General features: G+C 39.2%; 2 protein-coding genes and 4 long non-coding RNA genes across 6 annotated transcripts in view; 2 read left to right on the top strand and 4 right to left on the bottom strand.

Annotated features, from left to right (window-relative positions):
* LOC112488140 (uncharacterized) overlaps positions 1-1,346 on the bottom strand; it is a 4,236-nt gene extending 2,890 nt beyond the window's left edge. The window contains exons 1-2 of the long non-coding RNA XR_003051904.1: positions 1,208-1,346; positions 499-824 (exon numbers count right to left, since the gene is read on the bottom strand). This is a non-coding gene — a long non-coding RNA (uncharacterized LOC112488140). The remainder of the gene's footprint in view (positions 1-498; positions 825-1,207) is intronic.
* rom1b (retinal outer segment membrane protein 1b) overlaps positions 1-3,994 on the top strand; it is a 4,956-nt gene extending 962 nt beyond the window's left edge. The window contains exons 2-5 of the mRNA XM_025062987.1: positions 562-804; positions 1,162-1,349; positions 1,590-1,836; positions 3,010-3,994. Coding sequence (XP_024918755.1) covers positions 562-804; positions 1,162-1,349; positions 1,590-1,836; positions 3,010-3,240 — 909 coding nt within the window. The 3' untranslated portion in view covers positions 3,241-3,994. The remainder of the gene's footprint in view (positions 1-561; positions 805-1,161; positions 1,350-1,589; positions 1,837-3,009) is intronic.
* LOC112488141 (uncharacterized) lies at positions 1,728-13,921 on the bottom strand. The gene is made up of 4 exons (XR_003051905.1): positions 13,637-13,921; positions 4,008-4,046; positions 3,037-3,229; positions 1,728-1,860 (listed from the first exon to the last, which is right to left on the bottom strand). It is a non-coding gene; the product is annotated as an uncharacterized LOC112488141 (long non-coding RNA).
* Positions 4,791-24,337, top strand: part of ccdc88b (coiled-coil domain containing 88B) — a 38,571-nt gene continuing 19,024 nt past the window's right edge. Inside the window, 16 exon segments of the mRNA XM_025062986.1 lie at positions 4,791-4,995; positions 6,590-6,738; positions 7,910-8,018; positions 12,644-12,713; positions 12,845-12,903; positions 13,928-14,011; positions 14,765-14,905; positions 15,782-15,927; positions 16,459-16,540; positions 17,354-17,491; positions 19,376-19,522; positions 21,087-21,276; positions 21,520-21,635; positions 21,916-21,987; positions 22,343-23,047; positions 24,156-24,335. Coding sequence (XP_024918754.1) covers positions 4,936-4,995; positions 6,590-6,738; positions 7,910-8,018; positions 12,644-12,713; positions 12,845-12,903; positions 13,928-14,011; positions 14,765-14,905; positions 15,782-15,927; positions 16,459-16,540; positions 17,354-17,491; positions 19,376-19,522; positions 21,087-21,276; positions 21,520-21,635; positions 21,916-21,987; positions 22,343-23,047; positions 24,156-24,335 — 2,448 coding nt within the window. The 5' untranslated portion in view covers positions 4,791-4,935.
* On the bottom strand, positions 14,721-21,289 carry LOC112488138 (uncharacterized). Its single transcript, XR_003051902.1, has 3 exons — positions 21,153-21,289; positions 20,002-20,093; positions 14,721-14,875 (listed from the first exon to the last, which is right to left on the bottom strand). It is a non-coding gene; the product is annotated as an uncharacterized LOC112488138 (long non-coding RNA).
* Positions 21,559-24,260, bottom strand: LOC112488139 (uncharacterized). Its single transcript, XR_003051903.1, has 3 exons — positions 24,126-24,260; positions 22,833-23,081; positions 21,559-21,693 (listed from the first exon to the last, which is right to left on the bottom strand). It is a non-coding gene; the product is annotated as an uncharacterized LOC112488139 (long non-coding RNA).

Here is a 24,337-nt window from a genome sequence, read left to right as displayed (position 1 = left end):
AGATTCAGATTTTCTTGTGTGGTGCTGTGTAGCCAAGCCCTAAGTTACAACGGAGGTGAGAGAACATGAGTGGGTGTTTTACATGAAACACTGGCACTTCGGCTAAAAAATATTTCAAAGAATGATTTCACAACGACTAGAAAGTGCTTTTACAGAACTACTTCCTCATTAAGTAAATGTGCAAAGCAATTAGCTTCATGTACTGACCATTTGTGCTCAATGATTATTTCTCATTGAGCAAAAACTCTGTGTATGTGACCACTGCGTGTGGCTGCACTGATGGGATTCAGTACATTAGAGGGTGGTTGCAATACTTTGTTGAATCTGGTTTTAATGAAGGAAAAGTGAACAAAACCCCAGAAATGGAGTAATTTTAAAAATCGAGGCTATGTGTTAAGGTCAGTCTAAAAATGAATTTTCAAGTGACCAACGTTATTATATGTTAAATAGCTGGAAAGGAAGGATTATTAACTGCCTGAGTGAAAAAACAAACGTGACCTGCAGTTAGCGTCTGTCTTTGTGTCCTTTTTAAATGCTGTCCGTGCTCCTTCTTTTTTTGAGGTGATGGACAACACAGAGATCCATGTGGTGCCCAACATCCTGATGATGGTGGGTCTGGTCTCAATTGGCACCAACTGGGTTGCTGGCCGTGTGTGTCTGGACTCCTTGGATCCAACCCGCTTCCCGCGTTGGAAGATCTTCCTGCTGGTTTGGTTTGCTGTGGCTGCAGTCATCTGTTGTCTTCTTATCGCTGTTGTGGTCCTAGCCTACGCCCTGCAGGGACGCCTGGAGGAATCCCTGAAGGTAGGGTTAGTTAAGCTGGGCTGAAATTGAACCATTTTTTAAAATTATTTTCATGGAGCTGCTAGAAACTCTGTCTTTGCCACAGTTAAAAAAGTCATAGGTGTGAGAGAAGATGTCTGAGCTATAACCTAAAAGGAACAGTAACAACATATTCCTGCAGAAAATAAGATGTGAATTCATCTGCCTGAGAACGATTCTGTCTGTTTTTGAAACACTACAGTTTTGTCCTGGTTAAAATATTGTACTCAATGCAAAACAGCACAGTTATCAATAATATTGAAGTTTTCCACATAAAGTAAAAAAAAAACACACATCTACTGTATTTTCTTTCTCTTCCAATTTTTCACCCACTATCAGATTGGCCTCAGGAATGGGATTCGTTTCTACAAGGACACAGATGTACCTGGCCGCTGTTTCCAGAAAGAGACCATTGATCGTCTGCAGATGCAGTTCCGCTGTTGTGGAAACAACAATTTCAAGGACTGGTTTGAGGTTCAGTGGGTCAGCAACAGATACCTGGACTTCACCTCCAAAGAAGTCAAGGAGTGAGTGAAAATAATAAGATGGCAGGGTGGCTGATGTACTAGAAAACAACAACAAAAAAAAAGAAAATGAAATGATGTGGTAGGCTGATAAATAGTTCACATCACACTAATGTTGACTGTTTACTAGAAGAGTGCTGTCATTAAAATGATGGAAAACAAAGACATTTTCAACCTAAAATCAGTTACTTTGCTATATTTACATCATGTGATTTTCATTGTAAACTTCCCACCTGTCTCCAGTCGTATCCGGAGTAATGTGGATGGACGATACCTGATGGATGGAGTTCCTTTCAGCTGCTGCAACCCCACCTCCCCTCGGCCCTGCCTGCAGTACCACCTGACCGACAACACTGCCCACTACAACTACGACTACCAAACAGAAGAGCTCAACTTGTACACCCAGGGCTGCAGGCAGGCTTTGACTGACTACTACATGGGTCTGATGAATTCAACTGGCCCCGGTGTGCTGTCCGTCATCATAATACAGGTGGGCCACGTGAGCAACGCTCTTCTAATGTGAGAAAAGGAAAAAGGATTAGAGTTTGTTCCTATATTTATTTTTAATTTTTAAACCCTAAAAACACAGTGATGGACTTGACTCTGGTGTAAATAAGACAATAGAAATGAATAGAAGACAACTTCATCTGTTCATGTCTTGAATGTAATGATTTGCTTAATGGTGATTTGCTTTCCCCCCATTATGTGACTGTCCAAACAGCCAATAGCTGTACAAACAGGTTCTCTCCAAAATAAGCATTAACTTGACCACACGCACAGAATTTCAAATAATGGCTGTGGCTTTCACTGCTACTGCGACCAACAAACAAATGTCCTACCATTGATTTCTGTCTTAATCAAATTCCCACTTTCATTCGCTGCCAATTATTGATGGCTTACTCGGCTTCACAGAACAAACACGACCTCCAGCTGGAGCTATTAAAGGCGGTTAAATGTGTGAATCTAAAATGCAAAACACAGACTTGGAAACAGTCAAGGTTTCGGGGTTAATCATCGCGCAAACTTTTAAGTTGGCAGAGGGCTCGACTCTGAAAGTAGAGCACAGATGAGTGGTACACCAGGGTAAGGAGGCGCAGAGCAATCAGCTGAATCGGAATCAGCAGGACAAGGCGGACGGACGTTAGAGGTTGTCTGAATTCTGAACACGTGTTGTCTGAACTGACAAGGAGAAGGAAAAGAAACGTAAATAAACATTTCTTTAGTTCAATTACCGTCAGCATATGACACATTGGAGAAAACACTAGTGACTAAAGCCAGGAGATTTGGCTGCAGGGGGCAGTTCACAAAAACAACAAACAGGAAGCTGAGAGAGATCCTAACTTGATATTGATTTGATATGATATGATATGATATGATATGATATAATGATATATTATATAATATAATATAATATTAAAGATAAACACATCACATAAATAGATTTAAAGCTAATATAATGTACAGATTGATATACCCAAAGAAAACCAGTGTGCCAGTGGGAATAATTAAAAAAAAAAGTTGGACCAAGCGGGGAGGTTAACTGGTGACCCTCTGGTTGAGACAAAACAGCACAAAGCACCAAATAGTGTTGGACAATCAGATATTTTAAAGTATCTGCTACAAATCTAACCACATTTCATGTTTATTCCATCTCTGTGTCCAGGTGTCAGTGATTCTGAGTCTCAGATACCTGCAGACGGCTGTGGAAGGAGCCATGGCCCTGGAGAACCCAGAGGATGACAGTGAGGGCTATATCCTGCAGAAGGGAGTGAAAGAAACATTCGAGGATGTCAAAACCAGTGTCCTCGACATGCTAAAGTTCTCCCAGGTCGACCCCACCACCAGCAAGGGATCCCCTGAGGCAGAGGATGCCTCCTCTACTCCTGCCAATTAAAAAAAGAAGAAGAAAAAACATCACAGATAAGTGAAGGAGGAAGGGATGGAGGTGAGGAGAAAGGTGGTGTCTGAGCTCTTTAGTTTGTGAGACGGCTAATGTCAAGACAACCACACCAAAACATGGCAGTGAATAGGGAACGTCATCGGGTCCTGCACAGAAAACAATCGAAACATCCTCTCAAGTACATACCAGTTTAAGCAGTAGCAGATATGTTTAATGATTGTAGCAGACATATATTTTTTAATATTTTGATATCCTGACATACATTTAAATCAAAATGTATAAAAAAATACTTTTCTGTTATTTCCAACCCTATAACTTGGGTTACAGATTTGTAGTCTGTTTTTTGCTGTAATAAATGCTTCAAAAGAAAACATATGTACACGAAAAAGTAAAAGTAGAAGTTTTTAACCACTTTGTAGTGTCTGTCTTCGTTTTGTTACATACATTGAATTTAAACTGGAGTATATAAGTAGGTTTGGGTGAGTGTGTTTGCAGTGTGAATGTGTATGTGTGAGGTGTCCTATATGAAGCATTATCTTTTCCATTCTGGCTGCACAGAAACAATCTGATAATCCTGGTGTGGTTAATCCCTGAACTGCTGGACAAGCAGTATCCACGTGCATACAGGAACACACGCTATCACACAGAGACAGAAAGCACACACAGACATGATGATTCTTATGTATCCTGAGGCTAAATTATTTGACATTTATTTTTAAATCAGTGTAATTTGTCCACAAAATGTGTCTCCCCCCCCTCACCTGATGACAGCTTTGATTGGCTCCATCTCCTCTTGTGACCTTAAAAGGAATTAAGCAGAGCATGAAAATAAAATATGACTTAATTTTACTATTTACAAAACCTGGCAAGAAAATAAATAATGCATCCTAACCGGGAGCCAAGCTTAAGATTTTAAATGGCAAACAAAATATTTCAGCACATATATTATCCCTTTTTTATGGTGATGCCTATAAAGCTTTAGAAAGTTTACACAGGTGACACTGTGTGATTCTCCTCACAGTTTCTGTAAAAAGCATAAAAGCCTATAGACCAACATACACCACTGGAATTGGAAACATTGTGTACTCCTGCTCGTTTTGTTTCGCCTCACCCTGTTATTTTATTATCAATAAACGATTAAACATATCTCAAAACTTGAGAACACCCGATGGCCGGTGGAGGTCGCTGTTGTGCAGCTTTTAAATATGTTGGAGTTCTGCTGAGGACAGGAGAAAACCACCGTCGACTTAGTAGTTATTTAACTCCTGATTCTGAATTAATTTAATATCTTCCTCCAGTACAATACGGAGCGCGTGTGTGGGCGCGTATGAAAATAAAGATAAAAAGCGTTTGCAGTTATTGACCGTGTAGGCGGGTCTTTCCGTGTATGACTTTTTAAGATGAAGAAGGAAAAAGGCAACGTGAGTTTTGAAAACTCCGGTTTGGTCTTGCAATGACGCGCTGACACGCACACAAAGAGAGGGGGAAACAGGGAGTGAGAGAGAAAGAGAGAGAGAGAGAGAGAGAGAGAGAGAGGAACAGACAGTTGGGTAGGAGGTGGAGGAGGAAGAAGGAGGGAGGGCCGCGCAAATGTCAAAGTACTTCACTTGACACAAGATGGATCCTCTCTGATAATGTTTTTTTAATTATCTCTGTTCCGTAGGCTTTATCAAGTCTACTAACACAACAATGGACTCTAACATTACGGAGATAATAGAGGAATTCATGGAAAGTGCGTTGGTGCAATGGGTACGTCATTTATCATTTATCACCTCCTGTTAGAGGAAAGGCCATCATTTCAAGAGGCAAAGAGGAAAATAGAATAGGAGTACGGTGTAGAGCTTTTACTATAAAGTCGATGAAATACACAGCCAGAATATAAATCTCTAAAAAATACAAAATTATTTAAAATAGGCCACAACAAGTATATGATTTGTTAATAGATCCAGTAGGTGGCAGTAATCTAAGTTAAAGGTTACCAGCTTCCAAAAAAGTAAATGACAAGAAGCAAGGGGGGAATCAGCTCAAACAACCAGATTTACCATAGCAAGTCAAAAAGATTTTAAAATAATTTTAGGCAAGAATGAAGTATGTGATAATGTTGTAGGGATGTAGGGCATGGAAAAAGGAACAAAACTGTACTTGTATTAACAACAAACCCTTACAACTACTACACATACATTATACATTGCGATAGATGAATGTATTACTTTATTTTAAATGAGCTGTTCCAATAATATTATAAACCACAGTTATTTTGGTGGAGCAGTTTTAACATTTTGTCATTTCAGGCAGTTTAATAAGTTTAAGAAACATTGTTTCCCAGTCAGAAAATGCCTTGTTATCTTTACAAATAAAATAATTCTTCTCCTCTAAAGGAGAAAGTATATACAGTAATAAATAGATAAGTGTGGCAAGGATAGGAGCTGTGTTACTGTGTTTCTCTTTTGTACACAGCAACAACTTCACTTCTCCTTTTGGCAGCTTCCTTTGCTTCCTAATAACCTTTTTTCTTCTCTACCAGCAGTGATACTTCCTTGTCCTTGGGCAGAAAATAATACAAAGTTAGGTCCTGTACTTTCAGGAGAATATAGTCTCGTTTAATTCAAATGAACCTTTGTTCTTGCTATTTTTTTTTTTTTACATGGAAAACCATTCAGCCCTCTGGGATTTGTCCTCCTGGTCAATGGGCAGTATTTATACAGTGCAATCCCGTGTTTAACCTTGCAGGAATATTCTCTTTTATTGTAGCATATTTCTAAAAAGGAGGTTAGAGGTCAGATTCAACAGGATGCCTGCAGCTGGCAGAGCACAGTATTTGCCCAGGGTTGCTTCAGCAGGGTGGTCATTCACTGTGTTGTCACAAATGTTGAAGGACATCCACTGCAAATGCTGTGCTATTATGTCACACTGGGTGACCAGCTTCTCTTTCTTGCTTCCTAAGCTCAGCCAGCAGTTGCTGTGTTTACCCACAGTGTACTTTTCAGAAAATGCAGGTGGGAATAAAACCTCATTATATTGCAGTTTGCATTGGCACAGCTCTTTTGAGCAAAAAAATGGGAGAGAGGGAGAGAGAGAGAGAGAGAGAGAGAGAGAGAGACCTTGGCAGCAGGCTTGCTTGGCCGCCTGTCACAATGAAGTGCTTCCCAGTGGGAGCGTGCAGATCCCACCTGTATAGACAGGTGCACCGACTCAAGTGGCTTCCTGTGCGAAAACATTTGCACCTCTCCATCTCTTTGTCTCTTTTGCTCTCTTAGGACCTGTTTTCTGCACCTGTCTCGGCCTTCCCTGTCTTGTACGCCTCCTAAAGCCCTCAGTCTATGATCCTCATTTTTTTTTACAGGTTCAGTTGTTTGAGAAGACGGTTGAGAGTGAGCATGGCGGCCCGCTCCACAGTCAGTATATGGAGGTGAACTCAGTTTCCCAGAGTGCTCTGGACCGCTACCTTGGGCTGACCAGTGGAATTTTCCTCAATGAGGTCATGAGGGTTATGTAAGGTTCCTTTGACCTTTTTCTTTACTTCCTCACATCTTTGCAAAAAAGTGCAATTGAGAAACTGCTTCACTTTACGTTCATTTGTAAAAGACTAAACTTTATACTGGCAGTCCAGTCTGTTTCCTGCAGTATTTTCTTATTTAGCCCGCAACAGTCAAAGACATCGGGTCTTTCATTGTTTTCAGTCTAGAGGAATTTTAACAAAGACTCAGTGGCTTTGCTCTTCACCCAACTATCCACAGCAGACAATGGAAGCTTCGTTCTGTTTTTCTCCTTGTTACAGTTAAAAGGCAGAAAGCCCAGTCTAAAAGTTTAACGCCAAGTTTTAGTTACCTAGCTTTGTTTACAATCGACACAAGATTTTACTGTAGACCACTGACACACAGACCTAAATTAAAGAAGAGGTTTGCAGTGTATTATTGATTTCTTTAATTGTCTATTATCTTTGCTCATAACATTTTATCTAAATTTAATTATTTTATTATTTATACTGTAATACAGCTACTCTAGTAACGTCTAATTGTTTGTGATCGTCACACTGCTTTTAATTGTGTCAACATCCTGTATTGTTTCTCATTAATACCAGGTCATTAGTACTGTCATTGTTAGTTTATCAGCACATTAATGTCGTGACTCAGCGGCTGCAAGAAGTGTGCCACACTCTCAGCGTATAGTTTTTACTTTTTAATATAAAAATGCAGTTGTATTTCATTTGGTAAAATCATTTTGTTTGTGGCAGACAGCATAAAAGAAGTAAATAGATGACCCGAATGTATTTGTCGCAATTTTCTTGTAAATGATGAAAAGAGGTTTCATTTGGTAAGGTTCTGTATATATAAGGTAGAAGGTATAATATAAGGTATATCCATATATACCTATTTCAATTTTCTGCAGAACGAAACCTTTTCTATTTGAAATGGCAAAACCATATTCAAGCCAGTATTTGCTGAACAGCTGATTCATTTGGTCTGACCTACGCTGCTCCATTTCAGCAAATAACTGTGTGAGGATGCTGGCTGCCTGCATCACAGCCTCATTAAAATTTTATTCACTCCCTGCTCAAATGCAGTGTTGCATAAAAATTTCTCATGTAGAGAGACGTGGAGTCGAGGCTGTTTGATCAAGCTGCAGTAAATACACAGACTTGTATTTTCTTTCTACCTCCCAGAGACCCCAACCCCAAAAAGGAGCGACTTTACGAGAGTGGACGAGATGACCACATGCTGAGAGTACAGAACTTCTCCATCTTAAACCGACACCTCAGAGCCTTCTACCAGGTAAAGAAGGGGAGGCTGGGAGGAGGGGAGGGTCACGGGAGGAAGGTCACATCATCACATGGGGAATGATGTGCTGAGATTGGATGAAACCAACTGAATGTATAATGAAGTTAGACTCAGTTTGATTCTAAACTGATTTTTTAAAACATTGCAGTTGGTGTGTGAATAAAATGACAATCTATTACCAACTGCAGCATTTATGAGCAATAAAAACAGCACTTTACAAAGGAATAATTAACTGATCAACTAATGCTAATGCTAATGCTGATTGTTGAGAGTAGCACTGCTGTTATCGACTATTTTCGTACTCAATTAATCTACCGATTACAATATTTGCATATTCAAATAAAACAATAATACATAAATAAACAAATCCCACAGTTTAGACATTTTCTGCCTTTGTCTTCGTCTAAGATTAATTAAAAAAAACAACAATATTAAAAACCATACTGTATCGTGGCATTAAAAGACCACAATGACACTGCAAAATCACCACGTTACACCACCTTCACCTCCACCCATTATTCTTCACTGTCACTTCCTTCCAAGTTTTCTTTTGAAGAAGAGAAAACAACTCAAAAACAAGAAGCTGCAATTTTGTTTTCAAGGACTTTTTTTTCCATTTTTACAGACAATCTCAAGGCACTGACTTACTGTCCCTTGTAAAAAAGTGGTTTTATTGACATATTAGTTCAGTCAAAATGTATCCTTGGTCTCTCTCACGTTCATAAAACATACCCTATTAACGGCGCTAAAAAGTAACGTTCTCATTTTTCTATGTTCATTTGGATAAAACAGCGACACTAACCAATATTTATTAGTACGGTTTAGAAGTAAAGCAACCTATTTAAGATTTGAGCTAAATTGAATTAATTAATCAGTTAATGTTTAATGTACCACTAAACCAAAGTACATTGTAGGTTAAACACTTGGATTGTAGTCTGATAATAGAATTAAAATGTATAAGGAATACTGTGAAAGAAAGAGTGAAAACCAATGGGTCCCTCACTCACTTTTTCTGTTTCATGACCTGTGACTCAAATTTCCTTTACTTGGTTAGAGTGAGTCATGATGTTTGAGGATTGTTGTGACAAAAGAATATTATTGCCATTTCCCAATTTCAAATCCAGTTTGTCATTTCAGTATGTTGTCCTCAATCAGATAACAGTGGTCACCTTATATTTCTTAGCAAGTCAAAAATGTTGTGTCTGAAATATTTTTCTTACTTTTTTGTCACAAATGAATAACTGTCAAAACAATCCATTCATTAATGGAGATATAAATAGTGTCTTATTTCACTTTAAAAAAATCCATCACTGACAAACAACTGTCATCAGATAAAAGAAAAGAAATACTCTGCTTGTGAGATGAGGATTGGCTTCTAGGTTTAATCATACTTGATAAATGACACGGAGCAAGATGCTGCCATTAGATCGGAAGGATTTGGAGGTCAGAGCAATACGATGATGAGCAGATCAGGAGAACGTTATACATTTTATTTTGTATTTTCTTAACTGCCACAGTGTGAAGGATCAGATTGAATTCGGAAAGTTTTCAATTCTGGTCTTAATTTTCTCTGTGAAGTTTTATATCTGTGTGCATTAACACATTTTAGTTTGAGACACACTGTCCACCAGGTTGGACTCATGAGGTGGTACTGAGACAAACCGTTGTCGTCCCACCTCCATCTGGTGCTTTTTAAAGCACACATTGTGAACAGTCATGTTTACTTTATGGAGCATTTTCACACTGGCACTCTCCAGAACCACTGGTGTAATGACTTTTTGGGGAATGCATTCATTATAAATAGGTTTTTGTTGAAACTGCTGAAACAATTCTGCAGAACATAACTCAGGGCCACACCAAATGGCAAGGGAGAACAGAGGGCGAGCGGAAAGGCTGAAGAGGCAGTTGTTTTCCTTTAAGGTAGTACAAAGCACAGGACAGAATGAATCTCTCATGATGCTGTGGAAACACAAAGGTGAATAGAAAGAAGATGAAAGAGAGAGAATGTCCATCATCAGTTCACGTGTCCCATTTCTTTTATCAGGATAATGGAGTGAGGCAATTTTAATGTTTTAGATGCAGAGTGTTGAAGTAGAAGAGTGAATTAACTGTAGCTCTGTATCACAGATGATTTAAATAGTGTGTGATTGTTGCCCATTTCCTTTGAGGAAATGACAATTCTTTCTTCACTTGAGGGAGGCACTCTGTTCTCAGCAAAGAACGCCCTCTTTGTCAGGCCTAACATGAACCGTCAGCTCATCAGAAAAAGAAAAAAAAAAGACCATGAACATGTGGCTACAAGGTTTCACTTCCTAGTTTTTTTTTCAAGCAAACCTCTGACGTACACCTATGCATTACAAGAAGCTCAAGACAGAAGTAATAAAGGAGGGGCTTGATAGTTAGTACTGCACAAATGATTCAGCTGCACCTGAAGTAGGCAGAGATGTTGTTGTTAATGGTTATCCCTACTCCTCATGGCCTGGTTGGCATGGTTTTACTCTCATCTTTCTGTTTTTTTTCTTCCCATCTTATTTCTGCTGCCATCTTAGTAGTTTCAAGGCAAGTCTGGTTTGCAACTGTGTCTATCATAGAAGCTTTATAAATATACATATCTGTCTGCATTCCTCACTATGGCAACTGTAGACAGACTGGAATTATTTTACAGCTTTGAGTGGCGTCTCTGTATGAATGAAGAAATTAAAATTGCCTCTCATTTGTTATGCCATGACATTTGTCTCCTTAGCCTAAAGCTTCCTAAAGTAAAAAAAAAAAGTATATCAGATGTTGTTTTCCAAAATTCAAACTTGCTCTTTAGACCAGAAGCCATTTAGGGGAAGGAAAAGTATATAATTACAATATAAATAGATCAGGAAAAAAAAAACATTTAACAAATACTAATAACATAGCCTGCTACAATATACATGAGTTTTTATATAGCCTATGGTAAATACAGACAAAAGAAATGAAAAAAATGAAAATGAAAGTTTATCATATATATACTGTATATTTATATAAATGTATATACTATAAATATATAGTATATAAATAGATTATTATAACTATTTGAGCTCACTTTAGTATGTACTCAATATTTGTAGTCAGATGCGGCGGCTTTAATAAAACTCCCATCTAGGTGATCTGCAGAAGTCTGTTAGACGTAATGGACCGTTGCCAAATTCTGACCAACACAGAGCTGCAGTGGTTAAAGCCTCACATGCCCCAGAAGACGGCGCACATGCCTCTGATGTCAAATGTGCTGACAGGAAGTGCATCTCCTTCCTCACTGAGCAGTTCATAAATGACAGCAGAGAGACAGAGGGCTGGAGCTGAGAGCTGGGTCTGTGCTCTGCTTATTTCTGAGATGATTCGCAGGAGGATGCAAACAGGCTTTCATGGCAGTTGCGAGAGGAGCTGGCCAGATTCAGTATGTGGCACTTTGACAAAGGCATTTTAATTAAGACGGAGCTGTAATGATCTCTTCTTAGTTTAAGACTAATTAAACCGAGCAATAAAGTAAAGAGCTGATGACCCACTACTGTGGTGTTATGCTAAATAGCACAAATGTAAGAAGCAGTGGAGCACTGCAGGCACACATTTGTTGCCATTACAACTTTTCTGGACTTGGAATGACTGAGGCGTCTGCTGTCGAGCTTGACTTAATGTCTCTTAGAATCTGCCATAATTATCCATCATCATGAATTAGAAATTGCTGGAACCAGCTGACCGCTGTGACTTTATGACATTTTAAATTATTTCTAGCACGAGATGATAATAAAACATCTGTTTGAAAGTGTGTACGAGGAAAGACTTAAACATTTTGTGTTTAAAATTAAAAGGCTTATGAGCGTTTGTCCCATATTGCATATACCAACACAAATAGAAACAAGTCATTTTTGACGGCACACCTGAAGTGTATTGCCCTCTGCTTGGATTTTCTCTTCTTCCTGCCCAATGTAGATGTTTTGAGGTGAAAATATTTACCAGTGAACAACAAATTAGCTGGCACTAATGAGCTAGCACTAATTAGCTGGCAACCTGAGGTATGTCAGGACGGACCAATTAAACTTCAGCTGGGTACAGTAAAGATCAAACTTAAGAGTGACCAAGACGTGCTGTTAAAAAACAATCTTTAAGCTCTCGTTTTCGTGTCCTCAGATCTTTTCCATTCTGGCCTTGTTCAGTCAGTGAGCCTGTTTACAGTCGTCCTCCTCAGTTTGTTGTTAGTCACAGGTTCTGGTGGCTGTACTGAATTGTAATCTGTGACTGATGCCAGGCTCTGTTAGTGTACTGTGTTTACTTAATCCATATCATTGGAACACAGTAGTTATGATGACAAGTCTCTGTTCATATGAGATTGTTGCGCTTTCAGTGATTTCTTTTCTTCTGTGATTCAGTTCCATTGAAATAATCCTCAGAATAACCTTTACTACGATCATCAGTGGACAGGTAGTCCTCTGGGAGACACATGGCGGCGTCACACTGATCAGATATCAGCTCTGTGTTTACACCACAAACTGTAGCAGGCTGGTGGAAAGTTTCACTTCTGTTATTGTAGTCACGACTTGGACCAGCTGATCTTCCATGTGGTGTTGAACTCATGAAACTGTTGTCTTCTTCAGGAGGACTTGCAACAGTTGATAATGATGTCACTGCCAAATGTTGCCATCCTGGGGCAGGACCCTCTCACAGGTACTTGATCACATGATCCCCTCAGTCCATACCACTACTGTCAGTGAAGCTAATTAACGTGGTAATCAAGGGAAGAATGATGATGATGATGATGATGATGATGATGATGAGGGTTATTTCTGTGTCCTCAGAGGCAGCTGTAGAAGAACTCAGGCGTCTGCTTCTTCTCTTACTTGGATGTGCCGTGCAGGTGATGACGCACAGCTGTGACCGTCAAAAGTCAACACTGACACCAGTGTAAATCTTACTGAACCAAGAAGACAGCCCTTATTTTCCCTGTTCTTAGTGCCAGTATTATTTTGTTCATCAGTGTCAGACTGGCAAATATTCTATTGATAGTTTGGCTCAAACCTTTGCTCCTTATTAAAATAATCACTGCATGGAAATGTTTGACATTTTACAGAACGTGAGAACATGACAAAAAGACTCAGAGCAAAATTAGAGGGTAAAAAAAGCCTGATCATTTAAACACCTGTTATAAACAGTGTCTATTTGAAATAACATCAGCAGTGGTAAATTTCATATAGATAACTGCCATAATCAACAATGGTTTTTTAACCAAATTTTGTATTGCATATAATATTTGTCCTAATTAAGTTAATTTTTAACATATATTTTTTAAATAAAGTACATACATATTTTTTGCCATATTATACAATATAATTTAGTCCATGTTTCAGCCGATGTGTAAATATATAATTATGGAGTTTACCTTTCAAACTACACTATTGTACTAATTTAATACTATTGTGTGGTAAATTTACACTATTCTAAAAGTCAGTCTTAGTTTTAGGCACTTCATGGTTTCATAAGTTTCACTTTCATCTTTTTATGCAGGACAAATTTGGACGTGTTAGTAGTGTTTAATTTAACTGTTATAAGAATGTATTTGTTACCGTGGCAACCCCCGGTTGACACCATACCTGATTTCCGTGGACAACACCCTTCAAGTTGCCTCAGCAGCCTCTGGTGTAAGAACTGTCAGTATGACCATTTCAATTCTGGTGAAGTCTGAGGAAAAGAAGAGGAAAAGTTGATTCTTTAAAGTTAAATTGATTTTTGCCTTGTTACAATACCTTTCAGAATCCCTCATTTGTTGGCATGGCTGCAAAAGCTTATTATTTTATATGTGTTATCTGTATTAACCCGTTACCACACACAAACACACACACACACACACACACTGTCATCGTTGTATCCCTCTGTGTCTGCAGTGTGAGAGGAAGGAGACATTCATTCAGCAGATCCAGTCTTTGGACATCCAGACCCAGGTGGCCATCGCCAGCTGTATTCAAGAGGTGCATTCAAGTGCAGACTTAATCCAAAGAACACGTTCAATATAAAAGTCCTCTCTGTGCTGATTACCACTACGGGCAGAAATTGTCCAGGGGAAACACTTCGAAACCTATTTTAATTTCTGAGTATGATTAAGCAGTGAATTGCCCAGCTGTTTGGCCTGTATCCCCTCAGTCTGCTGGCTGCTTTTTTAAAGACCTCTGGGCGGCTGCTGCTTCAGGATGTATCCCACACTGCTCCTGTCCCCTTCTCCACCTGTGTCATGTCATCCTGTTTCCTTCATTTCTTTCCTGTCACCCTCCACCGTCCTCTCCAATAAAGCATGGATGCCAAATTGTACTCTTTTGAAAATACCCCCTGTGGATAATTGACGGTATTACAAAAACAGCATGTTGCAACCCAGCGTGCCTGAATTACTGTAACAGCATGTTTCCTTTCCATTGCTTTTTTTTTCATGCATGCCTCCTCAGTCTCATAAATCATAAGGTGAGGGGTGCTCTTCCTGTGCACCTCCTGCTCGCTGTTAATATGCCATCCACCTGAGGACATTTCAAACCTGTTTACATTATTATTAGTTTTGCATGCATTAGTCCGACGTGTTTGGACACTCTTCCCCGCACAGAAATGAACAGAGGAACATATTTTTTTAACTTTAGACACAAATTACATTTCTGCTTGGAATTCACTTGCCTTGAAATAATTTGGCTGCAGATCTGCTGTGTTGTGTGACAGTTGAGTCGCTGTCCCTGCTGCAGGTGACTCAAGATCCTCGAGTGGTGCTGCCTCTGCAGTGGGAGGAGCTGATGGAGGTGGAAGGTGCAGACCTACACCTGGTGTTCAGCTCCATGGCCAAACAGATCCAGAGCCTGCTGGCACAGAGAGACACACACCTGGAGGTTATACACACACACACACACACACAGAGGCTGTGAAATATGTGTATCATCATTTTGTATGATCATTTCTTTATATATAATCAAATTAAGTTAAATACAGTTAACTTAAAAATTAAGTAAACTTTGTTGTTGTGGTTATGTATTCAATATATATATATTTGGCAGTGTTTGTAAACATACAGCACTCAGCTACCCTGCATCCCCTGCAGGTGGTGCTGTGATGCAGTTTGAATGCGTCAGTTTGCCTGGTAACCAAGTAGACTAATATTCTTATTTTAATCAGACTATGTGCCAGCACACCTGCAGTTCTACCTACTTAAATTCCCTGTTTATGTTAAATGATATTTAAAAGTGTTCTCTTATATATAAATATATATAAAAAAACATAAAGCACAAATTAAATCAGAGAAGTTAAAAGTAAAGTGCATATAAATATAACTTGGTTAAGTCAAATAATCCCTGAAGAAGCCGCCTCACCTTCCCATCTTAACTAAATCCTGTAACCACATTAAAAAAACCTCAATTTAATTTTCTTAAATGTTTTTATGGCTCTACTGCCACGCAAAATGTCAAACCCACAGCCCACAGAGGGCAGATTACAAACAGAGAAGAGCAACTTTAAATTAATTTTACTGAAGCGCTAATGGCTTCAAACTCAAAAAAGACTATTATTTACGTTCAAACGATGCAGAATGCATTCTGCTTTTCCTATAGCAAACTGTCTGCGAGGATTAAAACATATTAATTTTTCATACTAATATTTCTCCTTTAAGTCTCCCATTCATCATTATGCATGTCTCATTTTTCATTTTTCCCTCTCTGCTCTTTGTCCCTGGCTGTGTCCATCCACTCTCTCTGTCTCTCACTGTCTCCCAGAGGATAGCAGAGCTGTGTCGAGAGCGTGAGGCTCAGGCTGACTCAACCACAGGCCCTCTGGGTGGTCACAGCACGGAGCCACCTCAAGGTCTGGCACTCCAGCTGGCAGATAGCAAGGCCAAACTGCGCCGCCTTAAACAGCAACTGTGAGTGTGTACATCTGTGTGTCTGTGTGAAATAAAAAAAAAACCTCTAAAGGACCTTTGAAAAAGTTTGGATAACATAATAAAGAAGATGTGCAGCACTTTAAGAATAAACAAAGCTGTGGGTTGGACCTTAACAGACCTTTCTTTTCCACAGTCTGGTTCAGCTGGTGTATTGACCAGAGGAGGCCGTTAATCAGTTAGATTTAACATCCTACAGTTCATATATCAGAGACTCAATAAGCTGCAGCTGTACTGCTGCAGAATTAGTCCGAAGGGATTGATGGAAGATGGCAAATATATATGGACACTGTGTTTGATTGACAGCCTGGTTGTAGAGGGCATTTGTTCGTAAGCCACACACTCCTGAGTGTCCATTCTTATGAATTGTATCTCATGTATTTTTTACTGTATTGTATAATATTTTATGAAATCATCAGTCATCGTGGTTTACTGAAGATGACTCAAAACTAGAAATCATAGTGTATTAAATATTACGGTTAAATGTAATGGAAATTTCCATTTTTTATTTAGGCAGGATAAGGACGACCAGATATTAGACAACAAACAGGACGTCCAGTCCCTGGAGGAACAGCTGAAGAAACTACAGAAGGAGGTAAAGACACTCGACCTGAGCCAGAAGATGAAATTATATATAATGAAATTATATATGTATATATGAAATTTTATGTGTATATATATATATATGTACATATATATATATATATATATACAGTGTGTGTGTGTGTATTTAGGGGATGGAAAATGTTATCATGTTATGTTATCATGGCAACAGATGGAAAAAACAAAGAGGAGACAAAAACACAATGATCTTACAGAGGCATTGACTACTGTATTACATTTTGTGTTTTTTTAATTATTTTATTTACTCAAAAATGAAACTAAATTTCAATTAAATTAGATTTCATGTCTTAGGGAATTTTCTTTTCAACATCTATTTTTACATGTGCAAAGCCCAAGCAGTCATTTTTATTTCTTAATTCTTCCGATATTTGAGTGAAATATAAAAATATTAAATATGAAATGATTTTAGTAGCAGGACGAGCAGATGGGTAATATTCTAGACACAGTTTTCCTTAACTAATAAATATAAAAATATATTACAAAATAAAAAGAGCACACACACACACACAAATTATAATCCCACAATATCCTGGATTCTTCAATGTGATCTGTAGAGCACTGATATGATATCTCACGCACACACACACACACACCATATTCAATCTTTTTGTACCAGACATTGTCAATATTTACTTTACATCATGTCCCAGATCAGTGAACAACCTTTTCTGACCTCATCCCCGCTGCTGTTTGAATATGTGTATATGTCTGTGTGTCTCCATACCTGTGTGTGTGTGTGTGTGTGTGTGCGTGTGTGTTTAGCGTATACACTCAGGCGCGTGAGAGAAAAGGGTTTGAATCCTTACGCGATGAGCTGGACTGTGCACGGGAGCGGGCTACACGGGCCGAGCAGCTCCAGAGTGAGCTCCAGGGTTGTAAACACCGGCTGCGCAGCCTGGAGCTCACACGAACTCAGCTGAAGGTACACACACACACACACACACACACACATTCAATCACACCCTTATTGATCATTTGTCGGTGGGTTGCAAACGCTGCCACAAAAGCTCGGTATAATTTTCAACTCCACTGTATTTGGTGAATATAATGTATGGAAATACATGCAGCACAAAGCATATGCAGACTGCCTTTATATTCACAGACGCACACGACTGACACAGTGAGGTTTTCACATCAGTAAAACTGGGGAAGGTCACATCAAGAGGATGCCTTTTAAAACTGCACCCGCAGTAGCTCTTACTTTTTCTTTAAAGTAGCAGCACTAAATCTAAAAAGCCGTATATTTCCCGTCACGGCAGTGAGTGTTGGTGTCAAGAGTAAGTGTACTGTATGAACCAAGTCAGAGAATAACAATATATTGTGTGAGGTCATCAGGATTTACAGCCCTGAGTGGCTTCATTGACAAGGAGCGGGAGTATAGCTTTACTTATTGGAACTTTTACACTCAAACGAGATTTATTCTTTGGCTGTATAAATGTTCTCAGGTGAAAAATGTGCACATATTCCTGTAAGACACCTCCGTGTCCTCACCGTCTCCTTCTCCATCTTTAATAATTTACTCTGCATTACTTTGACAGCCGGACTTAGAAGGCTTGATGAAATTCCCCTGGGTTTTGATCCATGATTAATTTTGACAAACGCAGAAGGAGAGCAAAGGAATACTAACATGCAGATGTTGTGACATTTTAAAACTGCATCAACTAAAAATCTTGATTATGAGGACTTAGTCATCATTTCAAATTCACTATTACTGTAAATGTCGCCAAAATGAAAATCTATTCATCATTCATCATCAACTGTTGCCTTGTTTAATTCTCACCACTGCTGTGGTAATGACGTGTTTTACTGGGACATCACAATCTTATTCTTTTTACTCTGTTACTTTTTCATAAAACACGTCTATGTGTAGGTTTTCTTATTACACATATGGCATTTCCATTCATACACTCCATACAGGAATGAATGGCATGTTTGACAGGAAACGTTCAACTACTTTTGTGAGCAATTTAACACTGTAGTACTGTACTCCAACGCTGCCTGTTAGACCAGTGTTCCATCATCATATGAACCAGTGGTTCCTAGTCTTTTTCTGCCGGACCCCAGAGGGGCTGCGCCCCACTTTGGAAATCACTGATGCTGATGATGGGTTCTGGCTACTGAACATCAGACTACTCTACATTAAGTCAAATTTTTGTCTTAAAATTCAAATGTTATTTTGAAGCTTCAACTGTTGTCAAATATTGAGTATCGGATGTCGTTCTTAATTATAGGCCGTATTTTGCTCAAAACAAAAAAAAAACAAAAAAAAACAGGACATTCCGTAAAACAGACAGAATGTTTTAAACCAAGTACAGCAGCCTACGTCTCAGTTATGGTGCCAGAACAATAGATTTATATTCAACTTATTGGAGAAATAAAAACATATTTAAAAAATAACTTCTCCTCCCAGACAGTAACTCAGTAAAAAGGTATGGAACATTTTTCAGCATTCTGCTGTCAGTTACATTCCCTCCATACTTTGTAGTGTCATCACAATGTTCCACAGTCAACTGAAGACAGTCAAAAAATACTTTTTTCCCCCACAACAGTTTCAATAAGGAAATTAATGAAGGTAAAAAAAAAACATTTCAAAGATCGAACTCTAAGGACTATTTTTAGCGCTCTAAAAACTTTGCGGTGCTCACCCTCCAATATGTAAGAACAACGTGAAGCGTAGATCTATGTGGGTAGGTTGGAGGAAGTGGTTGTGATGTAAATGAACTGGTTGCTCATCTCTTTGACATGATGACATCTCCACTAATTATAATGTCATTTCACCTCTGCCTGTGTGTGGCGCCCCCTGCAGGAGCAGCAGCAGCTGTGTGCGGCGCTGCAGGAGACCAAAGCTCTTCTGGAAGAACAGCTGTCAGGTGCACGGGCACGGTGTGAATCAGTAAGGGAGCTGGAGAGGGACAATCATTTGCTGCGGCAGAAAATCATGGTTGTGGAAGCGGTGAGTGGAAAATAATGCCTTTTATTATAATAAGGTTGGTACTGTAAATGTGTCCAGGTATAATTGGATGATATGTATGGTTATGTTGAGAGACTTGGAATAACATAAAAAAAAAAAAAATCCTATTTCCGCCTGGAAATTTAAAGGGCAAAGAGCGAAACATTGAAGAAAACAAAAATAATTGTACAAAAGACGGCGGAAGGACTTGAACCAAGAATAAGTGTCAAGGTATGATAAGAGAGAATAATAATAATAATGCGTCATGCTAATGAGGTAAATGTGCAAACACTGTGGTAATGGTCTCCCTTCATAGTGTAATGTAACAGTCATTAGGAGTTTCAGGTTGTAGCCATAGAAAATAGGAGTATAGAAATGTTGGCCATTAAGAAAATTGGAACGTTGCATTTAAACAAAATATGACATTGTTCATGCAAAAAAAGAGATATTAAAATACAATAATATTACAATTGTATTTTTACCTTAATACTTGAAATAAGCACAGCTTCCTGTGATGGACTAGTGAACTCCCCTGGGTGTCAGTGAGGATGGGCTCCAGTTCTTCCCTGTAATCCTAGAAAGTATTAAACGGTAGAGAATTAATGGATGAATGGAGCACCATTTTACATGCTTGAAATATCATTAGTCTCTGATTTTATATTTCTAAAGAAACATTAAAAACATCTGAATTTTACAAATGATTAAATGCGTCAGAAAAAGGAATGAAACCCAGTAATACATTTTTTAGGCGTCAATTACTAAACGAATTCATTTTTGAAATGTTTGAAGATTTTTTTTTTGGACCTCTGGCCTTGTTAATAAAATGTCATTTTTTGAAAGTGTAAAAATGCTTCTTGAAACATAACTGGTGTCAGTGACACATTTATTTTGTGTCACGGCAGAAGGACATGGAGCGTTCCAGTTTAATGGCATCAGTGATTCTGATTATTAGTGAAGGTGACTTTAGATTGCAACATTCAATGTTGCAATCTAAAGTGAGGATGAGATGTGTGAAGCCTGAACGACACCTAAAGTTATTGTGAACAATAACAACTTAGCAGTGGAAGCCAGAATCAACCAGCTTACTTTGCGTACTGTGACTTTTGGTTAGCGTTCACGTCTTAAAACCTGTGACTTTTGGTTAGCGTTCACGTCTATTTAGGGACCGTCATTTGGAATGGCAATTGAACTGTTTGCCAGTTCCACAAGCTGAGATTGTAACTCAAAAGCTTTAGCATTCAGAGAAAAAGAGTGGGTTGTATAAAAAAAATCTTGTCACAGATAAAAAAAAGATAAAAACTAAAAATGAAGTTGGAAGTAGAGCCAAATGAAACTTACAATAATTCTCAAACAGCTACTGCCACTGGCAGCATTCTTCAATTTCCTTAATGTTTCTGTTTCAGAACATATAGAACAAAATTGTCCAAATTACCCATAATATTGCTGAAACATATTTCACTGAGACAAAGTGAGTGACTGTTTAGAAGTTAATTTATTAAGTAAATTTGTATTTTTGTGATGTATTGCTTTTCCTGAAATAAATGTGTCTTTGTGTGTGTGTGTGTAGGACAGAGATACTGAGAGGCAGAGAGTGGATGAGTTGCTGGAAATGAACATGAGCCTTAAGGCAGACCTGAGGCTGAGCAGCAGAGGCGTTGGTGGCGGCAATGGCGGCGGCGTTGATGAGTTTTCCGCAGTTCACAGAAGGTTTCTCCAACTGGAACTGGACTCTGATGAGGAGCTGAGCACACTGATTGGTTAGAGCGCCTGTCTCTCTACACCTTGTCATTTCAGACATTTTAATTAACTGATAAAAGAAAATGAGCTGAGATATGACCGGCCCACAGGCGATCAATTATCAATAATCAAGTAAATCTCCCAATGTGTCCATTTCTCTTCTTTGTCTGTTTCTTTCTCTGTCTCTGTGTCTTCATCATCTCACGTCTTCTCTAAAATCCCTCTTCCTCCTCCACATTTTCTTCTGCCGTCCATTGTCTCAGATCAGAAGCCACTGAGCGTGGAAGTGGATGAGGCTTCAACACTGAGGCTGCTGGGAGCAGAGCAGGAGAACGCGGAGCTGAGGAGGCGATTAGAGGAGCTTCGAGTGCTGCAGGAGGTCAGGGCACGGGGGCTGAAGGTCATGGCTCTAGAATTTTTGCCAACTTGCTGTAGGTCTAAAATCAAAGCAGGTCATAAACAGGAAGGAAAACAAGATTTCTTTTTTAAAAATTAAGGAACAGAAAGTCATATTTTTAAATCAATAACGTTTCTTTCTGATTTTCTGAATAAAAAAAGATTATCAGGCATGACAACCATAGCTGAATCACAGATGTAATAAATATTATTGAGCTGAACAGCAAGACAAATAATGTACAGTCTATCTTCTGTCACCACAGGCTGATTCTCTCTTAGATACGAGAAATGAACGGGCTGGTTTGGAGGCAGAGCATCAGGACTTACTAACAGAGGTGAGAACAAATGTACCTGAGATGTGCTGTTAGCTGTTAATTGGATTTAGGCCTATTTTACAGACTACGTTTGAAAAAAGACATTACACACTGAATTCATGAACAATATAAATATATTAATACGTCAAAAGTGACTTACTCCTAGTGAACTACCTGCAGTGGGCAGTGTAGGATCAATAAAGTTCAAATTATATTATTATTATTATTATTATTATTATTATTATTATTTATAACTAATCACCTCCATGTGTGTTCACTATTTATTTGTACTGACTTTTGTTCTTTTCAAGTCAAGAGAAAAAAATAATTGAAGGTGTGAAAAGCACTAAAGTCTGTCTCCTGTCAACCTTTACAGTTTCACAACCTGAGGAATCAAAATGCCTCTTTAAAACAGCAACTGGAACAAGTGATGATCAACATGCAGTTACCAGAAGTCAAAACGAAGGAGAAAGGAATAAAGAAGCCAGAGAAAGGGAAGGAGGAGGAGGAGAAACAGGCAGAGAGAGGAGTCCAGGGATGTGAAAAGAGCAGAGGAAAGGGGGAAGGAGGTTTGAAGGAGGCAGCGGGGAGGGAGAGCAGAGGGGAGATCATTGGGACTCGGAGGGAATCAGGAGTTGGTGAGGAGATTCTTCATGCTCAGGAAGAACAATGTGATGGAGGAACAGTAGCCAGAAGAAGGGGGGAGGCAGAGGGAGGACGGAAAGAAAAAGAGAGACAGGATAAGGAATGTGAGCTAAGAAAAGACCTGCCTCTTTTAACAACAAGTTCAGGGACCAACATGCATCCACAAAGTCTTGAAGTTAAAACCGAGGTGACAGCTGAAGACCATGCTGCGTGCTGCTCACCTTCTCCTGATGTGGAGCTTTTAATAACACAGCTCCAGAAGGCCCAGGAGGAAGCTGACAGGCAGACATTAGTGGCCCAAGAACTACACTCCAAGCTGGGAGAGCAGAGTAAGAAGACGTGGGAGGCTGAGCAGAGGCTGGTGGTCCATGAAGCAGAGCTGCAGCGCCTGAAGAAAACCGCCGAGAGTCTGGGAGAGGCCCGCAGGCAGATAGAGGTATGGATGGAGGGACTGACACGTGAGTCTGACACTGAGAAAACGAACCATTAAATGATTATACATTACAAAATCAAATAGGACGAAATAAGCTGGTAATGAATGAATGACCTAAGTTTGTTTCATCGTAATTTCCAGACTATGGAGCCACTGGAATATAAGCCGCACCCACTAAATTAAAAAAAAAAAACAACAACTGTACATATATAGGCTGCACTTCTCTATAACCACAGGTGTCCATGTTGTAACATGGGGTATTTACACAGGGACATTAGGTGCCCCTACTGTAGTTGGAATCCACAGGGGAGACTTAGTGATCTGCTCCAGGTTCAAAGCTAACATTAGCATTAACATTAGCCTATCAGAAAAGTCATTGCTAGCAGTGTGAACTTTGTTTGCCCATAAAAAAAATCCATAAATTAGCCGGATCATTGTTTAAGCCCCAGGGTTCAATGCGTGTAAAAAATTATCGGTTTATAATCTGGAAATGATGGTAATTACTTAAGAGGAAAAATCTGGCAAAAACAGACTCATCTGTACCAACAGGTTTAATAACGCAATATCAATGTAGTTTTAAGACACACTAGATACTTAAAACAGCTTTGTTACCACATGTACTGTGTTAAAGTACTGTGTAGTAGGTTATTGATTTACTGAACTGATGACGGTAGAAGCTTTGTGGATTATTTTCATCTCAAAGCCCTTCTGTGCACTGCTGTAGTTTTCCAGCAATTTCCCAGAGGTGCGTAATTTCACCCGTCATTATAGAAAACAAATTGATTTTTCCTGGGAGCTGGGCATGAATAGCAACATAATTATTGTATGTTCTTCTATAAAATGCTAGAATAGGCTCTGAAAGGAGTCGGTTCTAATCACTTCTGTAGTACCATCAGCTTATTATGCAGATGATATTTACATCAGCCGCTGCTGTAATTTGTGTTTCGGCAATTAACACTGTGAACTTTGACCTTTAACTGCTTCATATTCAAATCCAGCTCACTGCAGCGTTACAGTTTTGATGCTCTTTGCTCTGACAGCATCATCCACAGTAGTTTATTAACAGCACATCAACAGTTACTCAGCCAGGGTTATTGTGCCTCTCTCTCAGGTTCTTCATTCTGAAGGTCTGGCCATGGAGGAGGAGCTGTGTCGTCTCAGGAGCCAAGCAGAACTCCACAGGATCCAGACCACGGTCATTGCCACCCTGGAGGGAGAGCGGGCCACTCTGGAGAGAGACAAGGAGATGCTGCGCAGCACAGTGGACGCCATGCGTAACGCACAGCGCAAGGT

This window comes from Cynoglossus semilaevis, chromosome 15, assembly GCF_000523025.1.
Source record: "Cynoglossus semilaevis isolate Cse_v1.0 chromosome 15, Cse_v1.0, whole genome shotgun sequence".
In the NCBI taxonomy this organism is placed as follows: domain Eukaryota; kingdom Metazoa; phylum Chordata; class Actinopteri; order Pleuronectiformes; family Cynoglossidae; genus Cynoglossus; species Cynoglossus semilaevis.
Note: the sequence above shows the minus strand (reverse complement) of the source record. Positions and strands in the feature narration are given on the sequence as shown.